This window comes from Candida dubliniensis, chromosome 1 (genome assembly GCF_000026945.1).
Source record: "Candida dubliniensis CD36 chromosome 1, complete sequence".
Classification (NCBI taxonomy): Eukaryota; Fungi; Ascomycota; class Pichiomycetes; order Serinales; family Debaryomycetaceae; genus Candida; species Candida dubliniensis.
Window position 1 is genome coordinate 1,148,854 of NC_012860.1, and position 26,884 is coordinate 1,175,737.

The 26,884-nt window shown below is 36.1% G+C and overlaps 13 protein-coding genes and 1 non-coding gene across 14 annotated transcripts; 4 read left to right on the top strand and 10 right to left on the bottom strand. All coding sequences in view use genetic code 12, as the record gives it.

Annotated features, from left to right (window-relative positions):
* Positions 1–193: 193 nt before the first annotated feature.
* CD36_05030 (glycyl-tRNA ligase, putative) lies at positions 194–2,152 on the top strand (the record flags this gene model as incomplete). Its single annotated transcript, XM_002417124.1, has 1 exon — positions 194–2,152. The coding sequence occupies one exon, from the start codon at positions 194–196 to the stop codon at positions 2,150–2,152; it is 1,959 nt and encodes a 652-aa protein (XP_002417169.1).
* Positions 2,153–2,341: 189 nt separating this feature from the next.
* On the bottom strand, positions 2,342–4,450 carry CD36_05040 (oligopeptidase YSCD, putative; the record flags this gene model as incomplete). The annotated part of the gene is made up of 1 exon (XM_002417125.1): positions 2,342–4,450. The coding sequence occupies one exon, from the start codon at positions 4,448–4,450 to the stop codon at positions 2,342–2,344; it is 2,109 nt and encodes a 702-aa protein (XP_002417170.1).
* A 598-nt stretch (positions 4,451–5,048) lies between these two features.
* Positions 5,049–5,141, top strand: tRNA-Pro (TGG). The gene has a single exon. It is a non-coding gene; the product is annotated as a tRNA-Pro (tRNA).
* Positions 5,142–5,239: 98 nt separating this feature from the next.
* On the bottom strand, positions 5,240–6,982 carry CD36_05050 (beta-glucan synthesis-associated protein KRE11 (killer toxin-resistance protein 11), putative; the record flags this gene model as incomplete). Its single annotated transcript, XM_002417126.1, has 1 exon — positions 5,240–6,982. The coding sequence occupies one exon, from the start codon at positions 6,980–6,982 to the stop codon at positions 5,240–5,242; it is 1,743 nt and encodes a 580-aa protein (XP_002417171.1).
* A 259-nt stretch (positions 6,983–7,241) lies between these two features.
* Positions 7,242–8,618, bottom strand: CD36_05060 (genome integrity and telomere function protein, putative; the record flags this gene model as incomplete). Its single annotated transcript, XM_002417127.1, has 1 exon — positions 7,242–8,618. The coding sequence occupies one exon, from the start codon at positions 8,616–8,618 to the stop codon at positions 7,242–7,244; it is 1,377 nt and encodes a 458-aa protein (XP_002417172.1).
* A 278-nt stretch (positions 8,619–8,896) lies between these two features.
* On the bottom strand, positions 8,897–11,224 carry CD36_05070 (zinc cluster transcription factor, putative; the record flags this gene model as incomplete). The annotated part of the gene is made up of 1 exon (XM_002417128.1): positions 8,897–11,224. The coding sequence occupies one exon, from the start codon at positions 11,222–11,224 to the stop codon at positions 8,897–8,899; it is 2,328 nt and encodes a 775-aa protein (XP_002417173.1).
* An 877-nt stretch (positions 11,225–12,101) lies between these two features.
* Positions 12,102–12,761, top strand: CD36_05080 (YPT-like, Rab5-family GTPAse, putative; the record flags this gene model as incomplete). The annotated part of the gene is made up of 1 exon (XM_002417129.1): positions 12,102–12,761. The coding sequence occupies one exon, from the start codon at positions 12,102–12,104 to the stop codon at positions 12,759–12,761; it is 660 nt and encodes a 219-aa protein (XP_002417174.1).
* Positions 12,762–12,794: 33 nt separating this feature from the next.
* CD36_05090 (topoisomerase 1-related protein TRF4, putative) lies at positions 12,795–14,615 on the bottom strand (the record flags this gene model as incomplete). Its single annotated transcript, XM_002417130.1, has 1 exon — positions 12,795–14,615. One exon carries the CDS (start codon positions 14,613–14,615, stop codon positions 12,795–12,797), a length of 1,821 nt encoding a protein of 606 aa, XP_002417175.1.
* A 242-nt stretch (positions 14,616–14,857) lies between these two features.
* Positions 14,858–17,044, bottom strand: CD36_05100 (protein kinase, putative; the record flags this gene model as incomplete). The annotated part of the gene is made up of 1 exon (XM_002417131.1): positions 14,858–17,044. One exon carries the CDS (start codon positions 17,042–17,044, stop codon positions 14,858–14,860), a length of 2,187 nt encoding a protein of 728 aa, XP_002417176.1.
* Positions 17,045–17,303: 259 nt separating this feature from the next.
* Positions 17,304–21,977, bottom strand: CD36_05110 (conserved hypothetical protein; the record flags this gene model as incomplete). Its single annotated transcript, XM_002417132.1, has 1 exon — positions 17,304–21,977. One exon carries the CDS (start codon positions 21,975–21,977, stop codon positions 17,304–17,306), a length of 4,674 nt encoding a protein of 1,557 aa, XP_002417177.1.
* A 396-nt stretch (positions 21,978–22,373) lies between these two features.
* CD36_05120 (conserved hypothetical protein) lies at positions 22,374–24,437 on the bottom strand (the record flags this gene model as incomplete). Its single annotated transcript, XM_002417133.1, has 1 exon — positions 22,374–24,437. The coding sequence occupies one exon, from the start codon at positions 24,435–24,437 to the stop codon at positions 22,374–22,376; it is 2,064 nt and encodes a 687-aa protein (XP_002417178.1).
* A 212-nt stretch (positions 24,438–24,649) lies between these two features.
* Positions 24,650–25,243, bottom strand: CD36_05130 (conserved hypothetical protein; the record flags this gene model as incomplete). The annotated part of the gene is made up of 1 exon (XM_002417134.1): positions 24,650–25,243. The coding sequence occupies one exon, from the start codon at positions 25,241–25,243 to the stop codon at positions 24,650–24,652; it is 594 nt and encodes a 197-aa protein (XP_002417179.1).
* A 191-nt stretch (positions 25,244–25,434) lies between these two features.
* Positions 25,435–25,989, bottom strand: CD36_05140 (peroxiredoxin PRDX5, putative; the record flags this gene model as incomplete). The annotated part of the gene is made up of 1 exon (XM_002417135.1): positions 25,435–25,989. One exon carries the CDS (start codon positions 25,987–25,989, stop codon positions 25,435–25,437), a length of 555 nt encoding a protein of 184 aa, XP_002417180.1.
* A 211-nt stretch (positions 25,990–26,200) lies between these two features.
* Positions 26,201–26,758, top strand: CD36_05150 (mRNA decapping enzyme Dcp1, putative; the record flags this gene model as incomplete). The annotated part of the gene is made up of 1 exon (XM_002417136.1): positions 26,201–26,758. The coding sequence occupies one exon, from the start codon at positions 26,201–26,203 to the stop codon at positions 26,756–26,758; it is 558 nt and encodes a 185-aa protein (XP_002417181.1).
* Between the last annotated feature and the right edge of the window lie 126 nt (positions 26,759–26,884).

Sequence of the window (26,884 nt, forward strand, 5' to 3'; positions counted from 1 at the left end):
GAACAGTCGTGTATTCTTGTTTGAATTGCAGAATTTTGAAGCAACTTTTTCTTCAAAACTATGAATCTTTGGAGTAACAAAAAATTTTTGTTCCTCACTGAAAAATTCAATCATCATCTTCCGAGTGTTGTATTATTCTAACGTTTCCACAATACAGTTTATTAGATATTTTCATAGAAGTGTGTCTAGAGTGATGTCTGCAAGTAGAACAAATATCCCCTTTTCTAGAGACTCCTTAGAACAAACCTTAAAAAGAAGATTTTTCTTTGCCCCATCATTTGAGATTTATGGTGGTGTTGCAGGTTTGTTTGACTTTGGTCCTCCAGGTTGTGCCTTTCAAAACAATGTCATTGATGCATGGAGAAAGCATTTTATCTTAGAAGAGGATATGTTAGAAGTTGAAGCAACAATGTTGACTCCTCATGATGTTTTGAAAACTTCAGGACACGTAGACAGATTTTCTGACTGGATGTGTAAAGATTTGAAAACAGGAGAAATTTTCCGTGCTGACCATTTGGTTGAAGAAGTTTTGGAATCTAGATTGAAAGGTGATAAGTTGGCTCGAGGTGTTAAAATTGTTGAGGATGAGGACGAAGACAAAAAGAAAAGAAAGAAGAAAGTCAAGGAGATTAAAAATGTTAAATTAGATGATGAAGTTGTTAAAGAATACGAATCAATTTTGGCTCAAATTGATGGGTTTTCAGGACCCCAATTAGGTGGATTAATTGACAAGTACAACATCACTAACCCTTCTACTGGAGGAAAATTGGAACCACCTGTAGAATTCAATTTGATGTTTGGCACTGCCATTGGACCATCAGGAAATTTAAAGGGATACTTGAGACCAGAAACTGCTCAAGGTCAATTCTTAAACTTTAACAAATTGTTGGAGTTCAACAACGATAAAATGCCATTTGCCTCCGCTTCCATTGGTAAATCATTTAGAAACGAAATTGCACCAAGAGCAGGTTTATTGAGGGTTCGTGAATTCTTGATGGCAGAAATTGAACATTATGTTGACCCTGAAAGCAAATCACATCCAAAATTCGAAGATGTTAAGGATATCAAATTGAAATTTTTGCCAAAAAACGTTCAAGAATCGGGATCAACAGAATTAATCGAGGAATCTGTTGACAAAGCTGTGTCAACTGGAATGGTTGATAACGAGACATTGGGTTACTTTATAGCCAGAATCTATTTGTTTTTAGTCAAAATTGGTGTTGATCCTAACAGATTGAGATTTAGACAACATATGTCTAATGAAATGGCCCACTATGCCTCTGACTGTTGGGATGCTGAACTAGAAACCTCTTATGGTTGGATTGAATGTGTTGGTTGTGCTGATAGATCTGCTTATGATTTATCTGTCCATTCTGCCAGAACTGGGGAAAAATTGGTCGCCAGAGAAACTTTGGCTGAACCTCGTACTGTTGAAAACTTTGAAATCGAGATTGCCAAAAAGAAGTTTGGACCAAAGTTTAGAAAAGATGCTGGTACCGTCGAAAAATGGTTGACCTCTAGAACCCAGTGCGAATTAGAAGACATGGGTAAGGAATTGAATGAAAAGGGTAAAATTGTTGCTCAAATTAAAGATGTGGAAGGTGATGTTGAATTAGATGGCGATTTAATCAAAATTGACAAAGTTAAGAGAACTGAACATGTTAGAGAGTTTGTACCTAACGTTATTGAACCTTCATTTGGTATTGGGCGTATCTTATATTCCATCTTTGAACATCAATTTTGGTGTAGACCAGATGATGCTGACAGAGGTGTATTGTCGCTTCCACCAATTGTGGCTCCTACTAAAGTTTTGTTGGTTCCATTATCTAACAACTCAGAGTTGCAACCAATTGTAAAGAAAGTTTCGCAAGCATTAAGAAAGGAAAAAATTCCATTCAAAGTTGACGATTCTTCTGCTTCCATTGGTAAAAGATATGCCAGAAACGATGAATTGGGTACTCCATTTGGTATCACCATAGATTTTGACTCTGTCAAAGATGACTCTGTTACTTTGCGTGAAAGAGATTCAACCAAACAAGTTAGAGGATCAATTCAAGAAATTGTGGAAGCAATTAAAGATATCACTTACAATGATGGTACTTGGAAAGAAGGAACTGCCAAACTTAAACCATTTGAAGGTCAAAGTGCTTGATGATGTGTTTGTTTGAGAGTGTGATTTTTTTTTTTTTTCTTTCCATTATTATTTTTTTATTTAGAAACTTGTATATTCAAACTCTATTCGTATTTACTTTTCCCTGTTCTTGTATAGAATGGCAATTAAGAGAATAATCAGTATAGCTTCACACTTTTTGGATACTTCGTTTTCTCTCTTCAGTGTCGTTTATCCGAAAATTTCATGGAAGAAAGCTTCAGAGTTTGGTTCTCTTCCTAATAACTCAACTAAGTTATCCATAATCTCTTTTGACCCACCAGGCTTCAAAATAATATCTCTATATCTAATTCCATTTTCAACATTCATTGGATCGTCTTTGAAAAGTGTATAGTAAATATCTGTGGCATATACTAGAGAGTACAAATAACCATAGTATCCACTCTCGTACCCACCAGCAATGTGTCCAAACGAAGCGTAGCCTTTTGTGGTGTTGCCGCCACTTGGAAGCAAAGTCACCTCTTCTCTTAAATCATTCCAAACTTTGAATATATCTAAAGTGTCCAAGTCTTTTTGATTTGCAATGGTGTGTAGTTGCATGTCAAAAATACCAAAAAAAAGTTGACGCAAGTTAAACAACCCAGAATTGACATGTTTTGTGCTAATTAACTGGTCAATTAATTCGTCACTAATGGGTTCTCCTGTTTCATAATGTGAAGATAATTCTTTGAGTTCATTCTTAGACCAAGTCCAATATTCCAACATTTGTGAAGGTGTCTCAACAAAATCTCGTTCAACATTTGTTCCGTGGAATCTAGAATATTTAGTTTTCGACAAAATATTGTGGATTCCGTGGCCCAATTCATGGAAGAATGTTGTGACTTCGTCGTGCTTCAATAATGATGGCTTGTCTTTGCTTGGTTTAGTGAAATTGCAAACTAATACTGTTATTGGTGTATGTCTAGTTTTTCCATCTTTTTCCAAGTATCCAGGACCCAAACCAAAATTGGCAGCATGCCCATATTTACCTTCTCTCGGATGCAAATCAAAATAAATCCATCCCATAAACTCCAATTCTTTACTCTTTGTTTTTACGTTTTGATAAATTGCATACTGTTGAACGTCTTCATGCCATACTGAAGCTGGTTCTTTCTTTTCGATCTTGACAAATTTAATGTCAAATATTTTTTCATAGAATCCTAGCATTTTGGCAACTGTGGGTTCCAATGGGAAATATTCAGCGATCTTGACATGGTCAACCTTATACTTTTGTTCTAATAATCTTTCGTTGTAGTAGTTATAATCCCAACTATAAAAAGTTTCTTCTGGTTCTAATCTTCTAGTTTGTAGATCTTTCTTCTTAAATTCCTTTAATACTTTTAATTCTTCTTCAGCAATTGGTGTTAACTTAGTTCTTAAATCCGCTAAAAAGTTCAAAACTGTATCTTTCTTCTTTGCTAATCTCTCTTCTAAGACATAATCAGAAAATGTGTCATAACCCAAGAGTTTCGCAATCTGGAATCTGATTTTGATGATTTGATCCAAAATGGGACCATTTTCAGCACATCTGTTTCCGTAAGCAATATTTGCTGTTTTTCTTGTGTTGGAGTTGCTAGCATGTTTAAAAATAGGGAAAATATCAGGATACTTGAATGTAACCTTGAATTTGCCGTCAACTTTTTCATATTGGTTAAGCGTGTCTTCCGGAATTCCTTCCAATTCCTCTTTACTAAACAAAACAAATCCCTTATCTTCGTTCAAATTCTTGGAAAACTTTACCCGCAAATTGTTTAACTCAACCTGTAATTTTTTAACCTTTTCTCTGGTTTCTTCAGGTAAAGCTAAACCATTTCTTTTAAACGAAACAAGAGTCTTTTCCAAATATCTCTTGGACTCTGGATCTAAGCTGGAGTCATTCTTAACTGAATCATACAATTTTTGAAATACCTGGTAAACATCAGCACGAGACCATTGTTCAATTGAGTTGTTGTCCATAATTTCTTCCCCTTTTGTCGACGCATCACGCAACTCTTTATTGGTGGATACATGTTGATAAAAAGTGCTTTGGCCCTCCGGGAAACTGTTCTCATCGTAATGAGTTGCAAATGGCTTCAACACATTGGCAATTGACGGGTCAGTAATAGCAGCAATTTCGTTGAACAACTTGGTTTCACTTGCAGCGATTGCATTTGCAATCTCCAAGACTTCTTCGGGAGACTGATTCCACAATGGATAACTTTGGTCTTGAACTATTGTTTGAAAGTCAATTGACATGTTTGAGTGATAAATTCTGTAAGCTATGTATGATAATAAAATAACAATGAAATATGAAAAATGCATATATAGCGCAATTAGGCAACCTTATATATGGTCTTATTGTTGTTTTAGTGGCAGTGTGAAGAACCTTAAATAAAGTGAGGTGGTGAAATTCTATAGTAAAAATCGCGCAATAAAATATGTGAGAATTCCCCCCGTATGGATACACGGCCAAGAAAGTTTTAAAGACTTGTTTGACTCCGCACTATACAAATGAAAACTTCATAGCGCCAATTGAGTTCTAAATCGACATTTGAATATAAATTAAACTCCGATTTGAGTCATATTTCAGGTGAATATTGTTTAAAAGAAAAGTATTATGAAGTTTTACGTAATGAATTTAAGTTATGCAACTTCTGAACATAGCAGTTAGTCTTTCCTTTTTTTTTTAGACTAATATTTACTGCAAAATAGTTCAAAAAATAAACTAATCTGCATACCAACTTATTACTTATTTCGAAAGTAAAAATAACATAATGCAAGCGTAAGAGCTTGAACAGTATCTGAGCTAAATATAACAGCCATTCAAAAGATTTGCCTTTAAACAATTAAGGCACCAGGTAATGATATTTCTTTTTTTATTTTCTATATTAATCATAAGAACTCTAATCCACATCGAATTGGGCGAATGGTCTAGTGGTATGATTCCTCGTTTGGGTTTGTTTCCAAACATAAAGATTCGAGGAGGTCCGGGGTTCAATTCCCCGTTTGCCCCAATTTTTTTCCATATTTTTTTTCTCCATATTTCTTTACTAGTGAGTTATTCCAACTTCAATATTTTCATGAATTAAACGATGTATATATTTAATAGAATCATATTACAAATACTTCTACCAACTTACCAAAGTCGATGCCATCGCCACTACTCATATCAAATACTTTAACACCATCCAAGTTGAATATACCTTTGGAAACACCGATCAATTGAATCTCTGTCTCAAAAACAGCATTTGGATCCAACGGACCCATTCGTATATCATTGTTAAGAATTAAGATACCTTCCCCATCACCATTAACTTTCAAGGAATTATACAATGAATATAACTGTACCCTGTTGTATATAATTACATCATTATTGGGTATACCACCACTATTATTAAGCAAGTTTGATGATGAGAAATTATTTGTCGTGATATTGGCTCCGCTGTAAACGGGATTGAAGTTAATTGGATTTTGGACCAACAACGACAAGTTTAGTCTACTCATAGAATTATTGATTGCTTGTATTTTCCAGTTGACAACTTCACCCAACTTAATATCGAGCTTACCCACAAACGTAAGCCTTAATCCAGTAAGAGATGAATTGTTCCCCATTGTCAAGTTAACCGTTACCGAGGAGGTGCGTCCGCTTGGATTTGCTAAAGATACTCTATTTCGTCGCAAATTTGTAGTGCTACTAGAGATGCTGTTAGCATTTGATAAGCTAGCACCCTTAAGTTTGTAAAGATTGCTCATTAACGCTTTGTGGCGAATGCTGCTGATAGGAATTGAAGGTTGCGATTGCAGTTGCATTGCATTATTTGTTGTTTTCAATGCATTATTTATTGGTGGGGCAATCAAACCAAAGTCAAGATATGGCGACCACTCTGTTTGAATAATGTTGCTCACATTTCGGTACACACCGTCAGCCAGTTCCTGTACCCGTAGTGTTAGACTTATATTTATAGGTCGGGAAGATGTAGTTTCTTTGAAGTCGATTTCATAGTTATTGAACTTGTATGCTAAGTTGACAGAATCAGTATGTTGAATTCGAATTGGAATTATGGAATTTATTGGCTGCACAGAACCAGATTTGAATTCGACTTCCATATCCATAATATCAAAATAATAATCTTTATTATTAGCAACCTTTGCAAACTCTTCTGACGTCTCAATATTGAAAGTAGCTAAGAGCATGCCGTTTCTCCCTGCTGGCTTCGTTGATTTAAGTTTTATGACTAGCGAAATAGTGACAGGAACGCTGATAAAAGCTCGTACCAGTGGTTTCTCTATTATTGAATTTTCCTGAACACTTATACCCGTTTCTAGAACACCATTTGATATGTCAATGAAGTCTAGCTGATGATCCAATTCTGCTAGTAGGTTCCTCCTCATACACGGGATGTAGTTGTCCAAGATTTCTTCCAGAAATGATTCATTCTCCACAACCAAGCTCTCATTGTTTTCATTCACTAAACTGCAGCTGATACACATTTGTGGACTATTGAGTCTTTTCCGTGGATAAGTCACTGGTATTTCAAACTTCCAAATGTGAACTAAATCGTTGTCGTAGACTAGTTCCTCCTTTCCCAAGGTCAAACTAATTTTGTTCTCCAGATTAACACAATTCAAAGGGTCCCTTTCATCCACATTGTTTAGTTGTAATATTGCCACCTCGCATTGAACAAAAGAAGTTTCCTGATCTAATGAACCTTCATACACAACAAATCCCAGAACACTTTCGTCAAAAAATACAATATCTCTAACAGGACAGTTGTCTAAATAGCCCCTAAGATTATTAGGAGTCAACCCGGAAATTTCTAATAAATCCAAAGGTAGTATGATCCGTAAACTCATGTAGATTGTAATATTCCAAGGTGATTAGTGTATTACTGATGCTGGACGATTGTACGACCTCGATCTGTCTTTCGTTTTTTTTTTTTTTCCAGTTGTGTTTACGTTTCGGTTTTTTTCTTCACGCTCATAAATCTCTTTGGTCTAGAAGTAGAAGAGTGAGTGGTTTTTTATGTGATAACCTTCGAAGATTACGTCAAAGGTTACAAACAATCTAATTACCAACATATATCCCAATAAAAATGAATAAATAATACATCTATTAATAACCTATATATATTCCACCTTTTCGTTCATCCAATTCATCAGCTATATAACCTAGGGCGTCAGACAGTGGGTCCCACCCCAATTTCGCAGTACATTGAATATGCTTTAAATATGGTAATCTACCGTCATTCAAGGCAACTGCCAAGTCTATTGGGTCCAAACGAGTCAGTGTTCCCAACATACCACTGCTATTTATATATAAAGTACGCAAAGGTCTGGGATAGTCCATGTATCCCAAATATTGCTCGTCAAAAAACATGGATGAAACATAATCAACACTAACCTCCAATACTCTCAAGTTTGGACAATACAGAAACACTTGGTCCAACGAATTTTTTTTCAATCCCGGCATTGGATACTGGACTTTTAATGTTTTCAAGTTGGCTCCTATCCTGTACAATATTTGTCGAAAGCCAAGATCGCTTATAGATGGGCAATGTGCAAACTCCAATTGTGTAATCAGTGGCGGGAACTCGAACTGATATAGAAAGTCATCACTAATACCTCCTGAAAGTCTCAAGAAAGTCAACTTTGGAGGCCAATTTATCAGCTGATAATCGTGAATTTCTACTGAAGACCTTGGAAATGACAACTGCGTCAATTCTGTTAAATTCCTAATGGACTTGAATAATTCTTCCAAGTTTAAAGTTTCAGAAACAAGTCTCAAATCCAAAACCTTTAGGTTGGAGCAATTTTTCAATGCAATCAATGGCCCTAATCCAAAACTTGTTTGTGGTGCCACAAGAATCTCCAAGTTTTTACCTGCTCGTTTCATGAGTTTAGATACGAATGCATTTTTGCCTGACTGTATAATATACGAAAGGTCCAAAGCATGAATGTATTGACCTAATGACTTATTGCTGGAAATTGCCTCCACAAAATTGAAAAAATTAGTGGCTTTTAGTTGTGGTTGCCGATATAAGATTGGCAATATCAATAAATAAAATAGTTTGCACACTCTCATATATTTAGGTTTTAATTTACCCCATGCGTCTAGTATCTCAAATATATGGACAAATATCTCTGCTGGAAACTTCATTACTCCTTGGGTTGGTTCGTCTTCTGGCCCATTGTGAGCATACGAAGGGTTATGACCCTGTAAAGCACATTGCAAAATATCAACTTTCTCAAATTTACTCCAGGGCCACATTTTGCCCTGATAACGGATTTGATCACTTAGGACATATATTGACTGTACATTTATCGCCCGTTTGAACCTGGCATTGTTAGTTGTGTGTAGTGTTGTTTCCAGTTGCTCAGTCTCATCTTCAAACTCTTCGTCTTCATCAGAACCAGCTAAATAATTGTTTGACTTGTAGACATATCTTCTATAAGGTGCACGAGTTTTCTTTGGACGTCGTTTATTAGCCATGAAGAAATAATGCTAAGTATTGAAATAAGAAATGGAATAATTGTGTTAGAGGAAAAAATTAGTAATTCATCTTAAGGTGCAAGTTATATTTGTGCTCCCTTTATTTTGTTTTTTTTTTGCCTTCTTACAAAGTCTTTACTCAACATGCTGCTACAAGCAAATCGTGCCAAAAGAATACAAGAACATTAAGCTACGACGATAAACAACAAAAAAAAAAGGTCAATACAACGAATTAATTAATTAATTAATAAATAAATAAATAAACCAGTCATATAAAACTATAGAGTAGAAGGAAAAGAATCAAAATTAAAGTCCAACAAACCCTTGTCGATCCAATCACAACCTGATGGCGAAATTGGAGATACCGGCTCCCACGACAAATTTTCAAAGTCATACAGACCATTGATGTTGTCACCAGGAATTGTACCACCATTTATATCAAGGGCACTTTGACGGTTCAACAAAGTTGAATTATTGTAATCTGGATTTTGCATACTTTCGTTATTAGTCGTTGTGGTCGAGCTACTCATTGCGTTTATGGGTAGTACCAGGCTTCTAGTTGAATCTTCACCAGTAGACTCGCCTTCACGAATTTTCATTTTCTCCATACCAATTTCTAATTGTGGTAAAAAATCCTTCAATTTTGAATACAATTTAGGCCTTAATGTGGTCAAGGAATCTCGAATATGCTTTGCTAATTTACCGGATAATTGCCAATGCTTCGAAATTGGGTAAATAGCTGTCAAGGCTAGTTTTATGTATTCGGTGTAAACATCCAAATCTTCTTCATTCAACCCAAAAGCTTGGGTTTTATCTACTGCTAACGTCGTCTCGACCCAGATATATGCGCTTAAGTGAACCAACGAGGATAACGCCAATGCACAAGCAAAAAAATGTGTTCTTTGAAAAACTTTGGACGCACCAGTATCCATGAGAACTTGGATAATTGAGTTTGCACCTTCAATAGTTTTTCTAGTTTCAATAGTCGTTCGTGAATTCGCCTGAAGCTGAGGTGGAACATCTGTCGAGTCTACCGAATCACCATTGCATTTGGGATGTTGTGGTGAATTGATCTTCCAGAGATAAGAAAAGGGCCTGTGAACAAAGATCTTTGCGTAGTTAAATAGTAAGATCGCTTGATGAACCCCTTCATTCACTTTCCCGCTCTTGTCAATCAATGGTGGTGCTTCAAATAACGACGGGTCTTCTAACCTCATTTCCCAACTTGATAAAGATGCTTGCAATCGAGTTAGAAGAATGTCATACGGTCTTTTGTTGGAAATCTCTATATTCATCTTCACCGCGTTTGTGACTAATGTTCCTGCCTCTGAACGCCCTTTATAATCAAACTCATCCCGCAGTGGCACGGTGGGGAAATCAACAAAACTTTCAATTTTATCAAACGAAGACACTGTTTTCCCATCAGCGGACCCAGTTATGATATCAACAAAATGTAATTCCCAAAATAGTCTACGAGCACATTGAACAATACTATCTCTTGGCACATGTGACAACCTAGGTGAGTTGAAAACCTTAAGCGGAGCATTAGTTTCTGACTCTGGGGTCATGTCGTTGGAGCCGTGCTTGGAAGGAGCATCCAAAAAATTGATTTGGAGGTCTTGAAGTAAGTATATACAGAAATGCCTCAAATTTTTGCTCAATGCATGTAATGACGAAACATGGGCAACAAAGGAAACAAGTGTCAAAACCTGAAGCGAAATAATATCAATGTATCCAAAGCTTTTCACGACCTCGACACACTGGATCAATCTATCCGAGATCAAATCAATAGCGCGAGCATAAACGGACGATGTCTCACCGTCACCCACTATACTTAGAATAGGTAATAGTTCCTTCTCAACAGATTGGTTCGACATATATATCAACATTTCTTCCCTTGTGGGCAAAATAGGATGCGCTTTGTGAAATGTCTCATAGTAATTTTTTAGTGTTTCGTCTTTGTCTAGTACTGTTAAATCGACATAATTGCTCGAATCATGAACGGCAGTGGTCATCTCCAACTCTTTGAATGACCTGATATCTATTGGCGGGTTGTTATCATTAAAGAGACAATCAATATTATTCATTGTACTCTCTAACTTTATTCTTTTTCTTAATGTTTCCATCATTTGGACCTCGCTTTCATTCAATTGTCCACGCTTTTCTGGTCGAGTTTTCACATACCTAACACCACTTTTCCCTGGACAATTCAGATCCTGGCATCGACCTTGATCGTGTGCACAGGGCAAAGTCATCAACTTCTCAAACATATCATCATTACTCTTTATTTCGTTCCGATTATTGGTTGATTCGTCAGTGGATTTTGATTTACCAAAGTCTTCTATGTCTGCGACAAACATGGGCATTTCTGGACCTTGGTTAATATCGTTTACAGTAACAGGCTTCTTTTTTGTCGAGACACCCTTCTTCCTGGAACCACCTCGATGACTTGCAACATATTGACATGGCTTGTTTGATTTTTGACATCGATCACACACTGGCTGCTTACCATCACATTTAAAGTGTCTTCTTCGGCACTCCAAACAGGCACTACTAACATGCTTTCTTACCTTTGTTGTCTTTTCTCTCTTGACTTTTTGCAGCATTCTTTCGTGGTGGGGATTATGGATAAACAGAATTTATAAGAATCGGTACTCTATAGGAGGCGCAAAGTTACTGATAGAAGTTGGTCCTATTTGGAAAGGAAAGCAATTTGAATGTTATGGTTCGTTTTTGTTTTTAAAAAAAAAGATCAAAATAAAATATTTTAAGGACTGACCAGGTATTCAAAGGGACTGAGCAAAGTGATGCCGATTACTTAATTGGATTGGATCACTTAACTATTGACATTCAATGTTGTTTGTTTGATTTAATTTTCAAATCCCGTTTTTTTTTTTTTTCTGCTCATAAGAAAGTGTCATTAACTATAAGAAAGACACTAAAGGAGATGAAATAAAAGTAGAATGCACCTTACTGCATAAGGACATTTCAAACCCCGCAGCCTATCAGTATCAATGCGATAATAACAACCACTGCTCTCTCACTGTGCACCATATGCAAAGACAAGCTATTTATAACTGTCATAACAATACTAGTTCATTTCAGTAATTTATTGATTTTTGACAGAGTTATTAGTCGAACGTGTGCCCAAATTTAATAGTCCATAATAGTCTTGAAGTACCTAGATCCTGAAAGTTATTTCTTTAGAATGAGTGCAAAAGCAACGAAACAACAAAAACAACGAACCACACAAAGAAATACCTCATGCAATGTTGTAAGGTTGAAGTTATTTGATAGACATGATGCATTTATCAATACGTAAGACTCAAGTCCAATCCACTAAACTAACTGAATCTGTGTTTCTCCTGACCAAACAATAGAGAGAAATGCGAACACAAGTAAAACAACAACAAAAAAAGGCGAATCAAAAAACTGATAAACTGATGCTTTTGCATCAGAATCAAATACCACTTTCAAGTCACAATGTCCGAAACGTCTAACCCATCGTTATTACCACCACCTTATAAGATAGTTCTTTTAGGAGATTCTTCAGTGGGGAAAACATCTCTCGTACACAGATTCACAACCAATAGGTTTGATATGCATACTCCCAATACTATTGGTGCAGCATTTATAACAAAGGAATTTTCACCCCACGAGAATCATGAGCGTAAAGTGAAACTAGAGATATGGGATACTGCAGGTCAGGAAAGGTACCGTTCATTAACTCCTATGTACTATAGAAATGCGAGAGTTGCCTTAGTGAGTTTTGATTTGAGCAAGTTTGAAAGCACTTTCAATACTGCGAAATATTGGATTCAACAGTTGGAACTCAACAATTCTTCTGATTCAAGAGAAAAGATAGAGATTCGGTTGATAGGGACCAAACGAGATTTGGTGGAAATAATAGACGAGAACACAAAAGACCAAATCAATAAGTTGATAACAGAACAGTCCAACGTTGTAAAATTTCATGAAACGAGTTCAAAGGAAGGTACAGGTGTTGAATCTTTGTTTGACGATATAGTTAATGATATAGACGAAACATTTTTCACGCAATATTACGAACAGAATCGTGATACTTCTGATCAAATAGGAAACATGCTACGTACAAGGCAGACGTCTAACTCATATTGCTGCTAAATCGTTATAGAAATCAATAGCATAATATCATCATCATAAATCTAAACCCTTTTGTCTCCAGTAATCTCTCTTGATATCTTTATCGAGGTTTGATTTCACTTTTTTAAGTTTTGGGATATATGGCTCTTCCTCAATTCCGCCAGCGTTGTCTTTTGCTAGCAGCTCATCAGCATCACTGTTGTCTTCAAGACTTAAAAAGGACTCCACTAATTTCTTAGTGTCCTTTGCCTTGTTGGTGACTGGCGTGGCACGTTTCTTTGGCGGAACGTATTCATCCTCATTGCTCTCCACCGTCATATCAGAAAAGTAATACTTGTCATTGCCATCGAGTCCATCACTTTCGTCATCTGTCTCTTCTTCATGATTGATTAATGCGTGGTTTACCACTTTATGACGATCATCGTTAAAATCTCTTTCTTTACCTTTGTATTTTATTATATCTCCTAATATCAGTTGACCCAATCTTTGTTTATATGAAGCAGCATTTAGCTGGTAGCATTTTTCTACAAGTAGTTGATAGGCCCCGCCAAAGGCTTTTTTTAAATCCCTTAGATTGTAAGATGATCTTGTAATGTTGTTGGTGGTATCAGCTGGATCTCGGATCACAATGGAAAAGGTGTTTCTTGAAGTGTTTAGTATAGGGTGGTTAGCCTTCTTTTCATACCGAGGTTCTTCAGTATCACTGTCCAAAGAGATTATCAAATCATCATACGAAAAGTTGCGGCCATATAATTCAAAGAACTCAATCAACAACACACCCAAATTATCTAAAGCGTCCATTGAGCTAGTCGATAGTTTTGGATGCAATCTCAAAAAATGATAGCACATAATGATTGTAGCGTAACCACCCAAACCACCAACGTGCACGTTATTTAGTCTACGTGAGCGTAAAAACTGTTTGATTACCAAAACTAATTCACGTAGTCCCGGGGTAGATATTAGCCATCTTCTTATTCTCTTGGCTGCGTCAAGTCCATTTGTTCTTTCAAATGATACGTCAATATGAAGCTCTGAAATTGGGTCCACAAATTTGATTATCGGTACTTTGGCACTGGCAATAACCTCCACATTTTTAGCCAACTTTTTAGTTCTTAAAAAAGTTGAAAGCTGATACAACCTGGAACGATTCTCATAATCTCCGGTTTCTGAAACAACTACCATATCGATATCTGAACCCGGTAAATATAAATCTGTTGCACAAGATCCAAAAACATGAGTTTCAGTACCTGGCCAGAACATCCCTATTTCCGTTTTCAACGTACTGATGACATTGTTTCTGGTGACAATTTCTTCACTAGAAGGGGATATGTAATTCACAAAATCTTTCATCTCCAATGTAAGCCAATCAGCTATCTCCTTTTGCTTAGAATGGTCATGATCTTTAACCCACGGATAATGAGAATTTGGTGTCCCCCCATTGGCATAGTCACCTTCGTTTTTGTAAGATGAGTCATCCTCAGAGTCCAAAAATTCTTCACTTTCATCTTCAGACAGAAACCCAAAACCAATAAAATCTTCATTGTTTGCTAATTCATTTTCCGGAGTTTCTTCTTTATCTACTATCGCATGTTTTTCCTCTGATTCCAGATTATCATTGTCAGAACCAACACTTGACTTATTGAATTCATCATCACTATCAATTAACACCACCTCATCAGTTAACTCTTCACTCTTCTTTCTATCGTAGTCATAGATTAATTCAGAGTCAGACTCTTCATCTAAATGGTTTTGCAAAGTCTCAAATTTGTTCTCTAGAAGTGATGCATTGTCCACCTTTATTGGCAAACTGTTCTTTTTTTGTTTCTTGGATCGAGGTTTTCCATTTAGATTTTCCCTCTTTCTTTTGGCTCCCATTTTTGTTTATTAAAATTATAATGATCTGTAATTATCTATCAACCTGTTTCTAAAATAATGTATAAAGCTTATGATTTGGGGTTGTATTTTTTTTTTTTATTTATTTTTTTTTTCAACTTTGCTTTTTTTTGGTGTGCTTCTCAAGTTCATCGCTTTCTCTTCCAAGCTCGTGCTTCCGCTTTTCATCAATTTGAAAGAGAATTACATCTCACATGAAATCTACATCACTTATACATTAAAAATCAAACTATATAAGGATTCAGATGACCCAATTCGTAAGCCAAAAGTATGGACAATACTATTGATAGCAACAAAAATAACATGGTTCTAAGTTTGGTTCTTTCAATCACAAATATATCCAACCCAATGGAGCTAAATATGCAGAGCTTCAAAGTTGATTTCGAAAAGCTGGGAGAATAAAACGAAAGATACTCTAACAACACTAATTCGATGCAATAAATAGGGACAGTCTTGAACGTATCGATTTGAAAAAAGTCAGATTTAACCGGATCCGCCGATTCATGATAACTCCGTGATAGGTCGTCTTCAAATTCATCCTCTGTTAGATTGATGTGATCAAAATCATGCTGTCCTTCGTACTCTATATCATCATCGTCACTAAATTCCTCGTTTTGAAGTAAAGATGGTACATAGTCTTTATTGAAAGAATAGAGATCCCGATCATCTTTTTCAATAATTGCCAATTCATTGTTTATACTCCGTGAATCACTACTAGTAAAAGTGTGGCCAGTATTTATAAATCTCTCCCACTTTATATTATTTAAGTACAACAAAACATCCTTGGACCCAATACGAGAGGTGGTACTGCCGCCACCAACAACAACAACTTCATCTTCTCCTTTGATCATTTTGTATGCTAATTTCTGGAAATCCGCCATGCACTCGTCCATAACCCCCTCTCTATCGTGAATCTGCGACTCAAACCATTCGCTGAAACTTGCAAACCTCAAATTGTTATACCAATTCATGATTTTGGTTCTTGCCTCTTGTGGATCATTTTCATCTCGAATGATATCAGAAAAGGGCAACTTCCCAATGCACAAATAACATAAAATCAAACCTAAAGAATATATATCACTTTCATAAGTAAAGTCATTGTAAAACTTCTTACCATCATTTCCAAATTTAGGATCGCATGCATATAACCACAATTCAGGAGCAGTAAATTCCAATGTTCCTGTGTTACCCTGTCTATCAGATAAGTTTTCTAAGTTGATATTTTGACGCTTCTCGATGAACTTTCCTTCTCCGAAATCAGAAACTAAAACTCTTGGCAACTTGTACAAATGCTGTTCAAAATCCTCTTGGCTCTCAAAAGTCAGTTTAATCTCCTGTGAGACATATTTCACATCTAGTAAGCAGTTTGAAGGTTTCATATCTCTGTGCAAAATGCCATTGTGATGTAGATAATTGACTCCGTTGGCGACATCATGAAAGAACTTCCATATCTCAAAAGTACTAAGCCATTGTTTCCCCTTTGGTATCGTTTCATCCCCAAGTTTCACGGCACGTCTCTTTTTCCGTTCTAGTTCGACTTTTTCTTTCCAAGTAAGATTTTCCTTAATTGTGAAATTGCGTTTGATTAGATCTTCCAAGTGGCCACCATCGCAATACTGCTGCAAAATAAAAACATATGGCACTTTTATTTCTTTTCTGTCGGCCGATTTGGGTGTTTGGAAAAAAATGGAGTTCAGATCATCTAACTCTCCCATTTCCAACCAAACATGATTGTATCTAATTAAATTGTTCTCATTAGCTCCTGTGGTAGACAACTCATACAAAATCAACACTTCATTTAGAACCTGTTGCAAAAATTCAAGTTGCCCACCAATGTTTATTTTTTTAACGGCATATGTTCCCAAAACGATATTGTTCAACACATGATTGACTTTGTAAACTTGTGCATGGGCTCCTGAACCAAGCGTATATGGATCGATTTTTTTGAAAAACCGTTTAAAATATCCTTGATTAAATACCCCTTCAGGCAAAGAATTGTTAAGTGTCAGTTTGCATGTATGCTCTTCGCTATATGGGAGTTTGCCTATCAATTTGAAATAGTCGGTATGAATAAACGATTGCGATAAGTATTCTTGCGGCAATGATATATTGAAATGGCCAGATGAGGAATGCGAGCTGCTTCTCCTGGATCGAGCATTACTGAACTCGTTCCATGTGAACCCACAGTTGGGACATTTCGTCATGCTTGTGTTATGAGGAAATTGATCATTGTTAAAGACCCGTGATGGTCTCCTTGTTTGTTTACTCTCATTGGATTCTCTCTGTGTTTCGGATGCAACGGTGGATAGTAGTTTTATAGTGTTTTTATGAGGATCATGAACAACCATAATCCCATCATTAGGGTTATGATAAAGTACATCCTTATTATTGTTATAGGGAATAATCGACATGGTTTTATCTGTCACGTTGTATATTGTCGGTCCTGTAACCGCTTACGTACAAACTTTCATGAGTATTTAAGAAAGGGATAAAAAAAATAAATAAATAAATAGTTTGATATGGGGAAGTCAAGCCGAATCTAGTATATCATCCCAGTGGGCGAGCGAGAAAGTACCAAAGGAAACCTCTCACTTTGGTTTACTGCGATCCCACACAGATTCAACCCTTGCATCGGAAACCTACACCATACATTTATTAATACAAAGCATTCTACTTGAACCTTCTCAAACGAACCATCAAATTTAGTAACTTGGTTTCCATGTCGTACTTTTCGTCACTCGTTATACATGCTAACTCAGCATCGGATTTCGTTGAAAGCAAATCAACCAATTCCATCGGACTGCAAGATCTCTTAATTTCATTGGAACTGGGTCCCACTGAATTGTACAAGTCATCTGCAAGGTCTTTTTTAGATCTGATTTCTTCAAATTCTTTTAATGGTAAAGAATACAGAGGAAATTCTTGTATCTTCGATTGTGGTTCCTCATTATTCTTCTCTTGTTCCTCAGTAGCGTTCTCATTGCTATCACTGTTAGTCTCTGATAAAGCAGGAATATCAAAAATTTTCAAATCTGACAAACTATTGCCTTCAGCATCGAGTTCCTTGGTGGGTGCACTTCCATCATTCTCATAATTCTCTTCACCATCAGTATTGACAATATGTTCTGTACGTGCTTTCGATTCCAGAGAATCGTGACTAGTGTCTGACAAGTCACAAGAGTCAACTTGAGCACTTTCACCTTGTTGCTCAGTCAAGTCAACATCGCAATTGCTGATTTTAAGTTCCTCTTGTTTATTCTCAAGATCATTTTCATCGCCCAGTGGTAATAATTTTTCATTTACATTCAGTTGCGTTTCTGTGGCTTCCAACCCACCGTCAAGAAGATTTGCTATATCGCAAACTTTTAATCTTTTTGATGGGGTAAAAGATTCCTCTTGGTAGTCTCTCTTTCTAACAAGCACTCCATTGGGTGTTTCTGGAGATATGATTTCTTGTTGCTCAATAATATCATTACTATTTCCCTGTGAAATCGAACTTGTTTCTATGTCAGATATTTCATCATCATCCTTAGCACTAGAGGAAGAATCTTGAGCTTGCTCCTCTGGTTTTTTCCTTACAATTTTAACAATTAATTCTTGTTTGGGAGACATAGTTTGACTTGCAGATTTCTTCTTAACTGGCGTTAGCTTAACAATTAGACCAAATCCCCTCTCTGTATTTTGAATATCGCTTTCACATTTTGCTAAAGACAGTACTCCAGATTCGTCCTTAGGACCTTCAGTATCAGTCATAATAATATCATTAACTTCACAATCCTGTTTCGAAACCTGTTTTGTCTCCCGTGGAATGACATCAGAACTTAGTCTATTTATAGCATTTTCATCAATGGTATTCACTGTATCGACATCCAATATTAGAGCAGATGAAGCTGCCGACAACGACTCTGACATGCAATTTTGATCAAACTCGTTATTTTTGCTAATATCTTCCTCCTTTTGTATATTTGAATCCACTTGCAACTTCAAAGAATTGTCAGGCCCAGGTGGTACACTAGCATCTAGTTCTTGTGATGACTTCTCATCCGATTCCTGACTTTTTTCCAAGCCATTGAAAACTATCTTGCCATCAACAACGCACATGTTTCTTTTATCCAATTCAGTTTTGAAATTAGGAAACTTTGAATAGTCCTCCTGTATGAAGGTACCAACATCAATACCCAAGACCGAGTAGCAACCCAAAAGCAACCTGTCAACTAGTTCATGATTATCTGAGTTTTTTAATTTATATTCCAAATAATTCTTCAAAAGCAGGCAGATTTTGAAGAGCGTTTCACCAGAGTATTGCAACGAGTTTCTATATATTTGATCCACCAATGGAAGAATCTCAGCCTCAAAATCTTGTATTGTCAAGAGTTCCAATGTTTCGACGAAATTGCTTGTCATCATCTTCTCTATCAAATTTATGGTAAATTGAAAAATGTGTCTATTTGGAGCATTCTTCAACAATAACAAAAGAAAGACGACAATAGAATAACTCCAGGATGTGATATTCAAGCATTCAAAACAATTGAGCATTTTTTCCGACTCCGGCACAACAACGACTGTTTGTATTAACTTCTTCACAAATGTCTCAAACCCTGTATCAAAATATTGACAAATCTCCCCATACAATCCTAATTCTTCGTTGGACAATTCAACTGTTCGTTTGGTAAGAATATCGGAAAACAATCCCCTAACGTCTTCCATTTCAAGACCCAGCTGGACGTAATCAGCAATAAATACAAGAATTTTTTTATGAGAAAGTGACTGAGTTATTAATTGAAAAATCTCTAAGTACTCTTCTTTTGATAAACTCTTTAAACAATTAGCAAGCACAGGAATATATATGTTATTGCTTGTATCAATCTCATCTTGCTTATTTGCCCTCCTCACTAATAACGACGATGTAAAAGTGTCATGTAGATTTACAATCAATTTGATTGCCAAATCATGTGAAAGTGTATTTGATTTGAAAAGGTGACTCAAGACTATAGGGATATTATCAATAATGTCAAATGTTGTAGGAGATACCAGCGCCTCATTTTTCACTATCGGTTTTATGCTTGCCAAAAATGCAATGAAAAACCCAATTTTATCTTCCACATGCAAGTTTGCCAGAAGAAATATTAATATCATATTCTGCATTATCTTATCAAACTTTGCGTGAATCCACCTTGATGGCAACGAATTTACTTCGTTGATTGAGACTGGATCGTTTGACAAACAGCGAACCTCATTGAAGTTTCTCTCAGTCACTGGAGTGGCAGATTTTATCAATTTCGACAAGACCGTGAAGCCTAATTGGTTCATATGGGCGTTAGAAGCATCCTTTTTAAAATAAAAGTTAATAAATACAAATTGGAAGACTCTGTCCCAAAGGATGTGCAAGTACTTTGTGCGCAGTTTTATAACAAGGGGATTAATTGTGGAATATAAGATAGCGATAAATAGGTTGTGTAGTGTGTCAATGACTTTATCTTCCATTTCTTCTGCATTAAAACTACCAAATAAATAGGTGAGAAGCTTTACTTTGGGTTTCATGGCTGTTGTGATTTGCTGTTGCTTGTCCCTAATATTTGAATGACCCATTGCCAGATCCAATGTCTTCCTTATTTCATCCAAATCATTTCTGCACAAATTAAAAATTATCGCTTTCCAACAACTTAACGCTAATACTCTGGCTTGAGGTACCTGTGAGTTGAAACAAAGTTTTGTGATTTGCAACCATTTACTCAAATGCTCCCACCTTTCGAAAGATTCACCTGAATATCCAACAAGTACTGTCAATGCAACCCAAATATCCATGGCCTCCTTGAATTGGCCATCCTGAATAAGGTCCTGAAGTTTCGACAAGACCACGTCTACCACTTTCTGGTTCTGAGAATCGCTGGAATCAGAATTAATGGCAATCGATTCACTACTTGACATTGATTTGATATTGATGGAAAAAGGGGAAGATAAAAAAAGTTTTACATATGCCATTACCTTCCGGTTATCTAAAAATGCCTTAGTCACCTCCAATAAACAATGAACCCCGACAGAAAAGCATTTCAAATAAAACGGCGAACCAACCTCGCAAACACTTAATAATAACATTCCAAACCAATGTGAGACATTCTTGGCCATTATACCTGGGAAAAGATTCACAAAATTCTTGAAGCACAAAAATTGCTCTGACACCAATGACGAACTGGGAAACCTTTTCATATTGATCAATGCAAATAGCATCTTCTCAGCTAAGTCACCAGTCTCAAACAATGCCTTTTTCTTTTTTACGCTTAGTCTGCATTCTTTCATTATTACCAAATATGCTGAAATGATCGCCTTCGATGCCTTTGGATGTGTAAGCATTGCACACGCATGATGATATAACCAGTCAACGTTTTGGAGCGATATTAGTTTGTTAAGCTCCTGATCTAAAATAAAATAGCTCATTAATTTGGTTGCTTGATTGACAATTCTTATACGAAATGGGTCATTTTTTGTAGGTGTCCTGTTTTCTTTATCTTTGTTATCATTAAACAACGAATCCTCTGTTGCCTCTATATCCTTTATTATCTGACCAGCTAGCAATGCAACATACAGATTTTCTCGTTGTTTCTTTGTAGGACTATAGTTTTTTAATGGGCTCGGAGTGGAACGACTTTTACGTGGACTCACTGACCCAGAATTCTCCAAAATGGAACTAAATAATTTAACAGCGCTAGGACCGGAGTTTGTTTTGTATACACCGTTCAATGTGGCATAAACTTCAAACCTCTTATCAAAAGACACATCCCGCAATACAGTTATACACCCTTCTATCAAGTAATACAAGTCTGGTGAATTTGGGGGCAACTGGACAATAGTTCCTTGTAGCCAAAAATCGGTATTTTTCGGACCATATGATACATTATCATTTGCTTTCCGCCATAACAAAGTGTTACTCGGATCAACCAACCTGTTTTGTAACTCAGGGTTGCATGATTTTAGGATGGATCGGCCAGGAGAATGGACTCGCTCTGGCGTGCTGGGGATGTCTGATATTAGATCATCTGAAAATGCAACACTTTTCTTGGTTTTTATGGGAGATGAGGAAATTATATTCTTGGTGGGGGTCGAATTGTTGAGGCGCTTAGCCATTTGCTTGATAGGCGAGGAATTCAAAGAGCCTGTTATCTCTTCTGACAGTCGATTATCAACATCAATGTCATCAACAATTTTTTGCGTCGGTGAACAATTATTTTTATTCTCTTGTGCTAATTTTCTTGCTGATCTTCTTCTCTTCGTGACAGTAGATGATTGCTTCTTCGAAAGCAGCGCCAATTTCGTCTCCTTCAGGAGCTTCTTTCTTTTTGGTGGCATATTCAACAGTCTAAAGAAATTTAGTTCTGAGTGTGCAGAAAAAAAAAAAGACTACTTCCACTTATAACAAGATCAAGGAAAGCCAATAAAAAGAATAATATGAGCTTCAGGTATCTATGCTTGAGTTCTTTTCACAAAAAAAAGGTGGTGGATTTTGATAGGTGTGTCAAAAATTCTGGATGATCTGCTTGAAAGGAAGGTCTGAAGGCTATTTTTTTTTTTTTTTATTTTGTGCAAATTAAAAAATTGGAAAGAAGCGCGTCTCATACTTGGTAGCTCAAGTTTATTTTTGTTTTAACTCTTTTAATTCTTAATATTACTTCTACACATGAATAACATTGTACTTCCATTTTTAATTTACATACAGGCGTCCCTAAAAAGACGCATCTGAAGACATTACATATCATGATCTTTAATGTCCACATCGACTGCATCATGATTTTCACCATTACTGTCCTTGTTGGAATCAATAGCTTCATTGATCTCAAGATTTTGAGAATTCTCTTCGGGTTCATTTCCAGAGTTTTCACCAATGTTTTGTTCATCTAACCTTATTCTCTTGGTTACTGGTAGCTCCTTCTCCTCAGAATCAATCGAGGATCTTTTTTGAGATTTAGCGTCATCCTGGGAATCGACTTCCTGTCTATCACTATCAGCTTTCATTTCTTGATCCAATACCGCCTGAGCTCGCAACGCCTGGGTAGCTTTCAACCAGTCGGATGACCTCTGTTCTCGCAACACTCTCCATGTGAGTAGTGATTTTTTTTCCAAAAGCTCATTTCTATTATTAGCGTCAGTTGTTTGAGAAAGTTCATTGTCTATACTGTCAATTTCAAATTTGGAATCATTGATTGAAAATACATCAGCACCCTGTATTTGAGATAACCCCCGTTGAATTTTCATCTTTCTGGTAACCTGAGGAGTTACAAATGTATTGAAATATTTCTTATCTTTATATGGGTACATACTCTTGAACGTGTTCTCCACATTGTGGATATCATCCAACGTTAAATTTTTATCGAAAAAAAATGACTTGTTTGTTTTAGACTCTTTTCCGTAAGTGAGCCAACTCCACCAATTCTTTTCAGACAATGTTAAATGTTGAAGTAGAAACAACCAATGTGAGTCAATCGCCCTAAGAGTGTGCATTATATCTTTTTTAACACTAGCAAATGATGACACAACGTCATCAGGCGAAACACCATCCACAAAATGTTTGATAGTAGGAGGGGCATGTATTGAATTCAAAAACTGGTTTTTATTTTTAAGTGATAACTCCGAGAAGAAATGTGCAACAATATAAATCAGCTGAATGCATTGCATTCTCGCCACAGGCTTTCTCATTATACCATCCAACATCTCTGCATCTTGCGCTTGTTGTTTTCTGTCACTTTTTGGAAACAACGAAAGAAAGTAATTCTCAGGAACGTATGATGATTTAGAAAATTTCTCTATCAAATAATCTCTCTCAGCTTTTGATTTTGGTGGTGAAATAAGAAACTGGTCCCACGATGGATGGGAAGCCCTGAAAATCTTTTCTTGAATTAGCAACTCCTTAGTTACTTGTGCAACTTTCCCAGCAAGCACTCGTAATTTTTTTTGGTTTTCTCGTTTCAAGTATTGCAATGGATTGTTGAAAAGTCTCTGTATCTCAAGAAGATCTTCCAAATATGGATCCTTGGTTTGGATACTAGATGAAGCTCTATTGGAAACATGAAAATACTTATTCAATCCTGTATTGTCTTCAAAGTTTAAAATGCCTGCTATAAAAAATCTCACTCTAGCCTGAAACCTGTCATTAAAACTATCCTTTTTATACGAGTCTCTTTGTCCTTCTTTATTCTTCACAATCAAATTATCAGTCAAATAGTTGCACATCTCTAACAATGCCATCCTCTCAGAAGGTGTATTTTTATATAACTTGTTCAAAATAATCGGAACTCTTGTCTCCAAAGAAGACCAAAATGTTTCGATAATTGCTGTTGAAATAGGAAACAATAGTTTTGTAATTTTCAGAATGCTATCATAAAAGACTTGCTTTAAAATTGGATCAACGTTAAGAAATAATGACACTTCAAAATCCAAAATCAAAGAAATTGCATTAAAAAAATCAGTCTTGTCAGCCATGTTGGATTCTACAAATGCTTGTACTCTTGCATTTATCACATTTAAAAATGTTGATGACACAACAAATTCTTTGCATTTATTATCAACATTGTCATTGTAAATTTCAACTTGGGATTTGACTTGATCTGTAGCATTATCATTCGATGATACTTTATAGTCCAAGTCTATATTCTCCAATAAATTTTTGAATTGTATATTCCCGTTGTTGAACAAAGAATCATCAGGTATTTCAAATAAAAAATTTTTATCGTTATCTTGTAAGACTTTTTCGATTGTAGCTTGAACTATGCCAGAAAGTGATTGGATGCATTCGTTGAGATTCCCATTCACCATCTTCAGTACCTAATTCTTCTGCACTCTGCTTTCAATGGGAATAAAGAAAAGAAAAAACACAACAAAAGTTGAGACAATTTCATCAAAACAAATTACTACAGACACTTTTTTTTTTGTTCTCGTTCCATCTACATCATCCTCTAAGTACTAACATTCAGATTAAATCCAACTACTATTTACTCTTTACTATTTACAATCTATGCTCTAAAGAGTTACCAATCAAACTTCTTTGACCTATTTTTTTTCTTGTCGGATTGCTTTTTTTTGTTAAATTTTTTACGTTCCTTATAATCTTCTTCCAATTCTTGCCACTTTTCTTTATCTTCTTGACTTGTTTCACTCGCAAAGTATACTTTGGATTTGATTTCTTCTACAAGTCTTTGAAAACATAGCTCTGTGTTGTGTTCCCTATTACGACTAGTGTCACTTTGAATTAACAACCCGCCTCCTTTTGTTTCATAGCGTATACCTTTGCTCTTTAGTTGCGCTTGAATTGGTTGAGGGATCCAATAGCAAATACGAGGGTCCAACCACAATCCCAGCTCTAGAGATACTGTTGCCTTAGACGATGTTTTATTGACTTTTTGCCCACCAGGTCCTGATGATCTACTGTAAGATATATCAAATAAATGTGTAGGAATTTGAGTATGTGCGAAGGACTCTAGCCATTTCTTTGATTTCTCGATTTCATCTTTGGAAAACAGTTCATTGGTTGAATAGAATTTTGAATGATATGGATACACTTTTAAAATTTGGTTTGGCAAAAAGGACTTGATCCCGTTACAAGTATTGATGATCCTAAACATGTTGCAAAATAGAAGAAAAAAAATAGAAGAGTTACATTAAAGAGTTTTGGATTCGTTTGATCGGAAAATAAAAATTTTCACTTTTGCTTTGTTACTATTTTTTTTTCTGGGGACTATTCTCCAATTGTGTATTTTATCATGCGCTATATTCTCCACGACCAGTGGTATCAATTTACAACAATGAGATAGTTTCAAGCTTCTTCCAAGACCTTTTGAGCAGCAGATACATCAACAGATGTGTTGTCTGGTTCAACAAAGCTTTTGACGACTTTCCCATCTTCGATGATTAAAGCGTACCTTTTAGACCTCTCGTTACCAAAAGCTTTTCTGGCATCAAACAACAAATCAAGCTCCTTTGTAAAAGCACCAGTTGAATCAGCAAAAAATCTTATTTGTTGACCAGCTACCGATTCCAATAATTGCTCGCCCCAAGCTTTTGTCACAAACGGATCATTGACTGCAACGACAAAAAATCTTTGGTAGCCTTTGTCATTAAAGGCACGAATATTCTTGATATATCCTGGAACATGTGAAGATGAACATGCTGGGGAGAAAGCCCCTGGAACACCAATTAAAATTGTCTTTCCAGTTGCTGTTTCTTCGGCAAGATTAACGTCATTACCTGGTGAACCTTCAAAAACTGGTGTTGCTGGTACCTTATCACCAATGGACACATAAGTTCTGAGCGAATTTCTGACTGCAAGACTCAATTGAGATCTTGGAACTGTTCTGGTGAATGCAAACATTGTTGAAGTATCGATAGATTGGTTTTCCTTGTTATAAAAGAAAATAGCAACCAAATAATAAATTTATATTGTGGCAAATAAAAGTACAAGAGCCAAGAGTGCGTGTGCCGATCACCAAAAAAAAAAAACAACATCCGAAACCGTGGCTGGACCAAAACAATTTTCATCATTACAAATAGAATTATACTGACAGCCAGAAAGAATCAATGAAATGGGGTCAAAGGTAAAGGACACATCAGATATTAAACAAGAACAGATAACCAGGGATGAGGCTCTTAGGTTATATACAAACGCGCTAAATTTCAATGTCATTAGCCGGTATGACCCTGCCATCAAACAGTTGTTGTGCAACACCTCTCATTGTGTCTTGTACAATTTTAATGACGAAACAGAAGAGTGGGTGAAGTCAGATTTCCAAGGAACATTGGCACTTTATATTCGAGATTTTAAAGTCCCCCCAACAGCAACTGTACCAAGCTATAGAGATTTGCAAAACCTTTTCTGTTATGGGCTTATACTTTTGAACAGAAACAATCCAGAGTGCTTCTCATTGGGGTTATTACCAAACAAAATTAGCAGTCAGTTTTTCCCAAATGGGTTAGACAACTCTTCGGTTCTGGAAATGGATGTTGAATTGAATGACAACTTAATCATAATAAGAAATCTTTTAGGTGAAATATACGGTTTATGGGTTTTTAATGAGAGCGATAGAATCAAACTATTTAAATCAATAGAGTTCTGTCTCAACACAGAGACCAATATAAATTGAATTAGGTATAGCCATATATAAAAGCTGTTAGCATAGTATTTTGTACTGTAGGAAGTTCTTCTTATAACTTATCTAGATTTGGTGTTCTGGGAGATATTTTTTTTCTTCGAGATTGTTTTTTTTTTT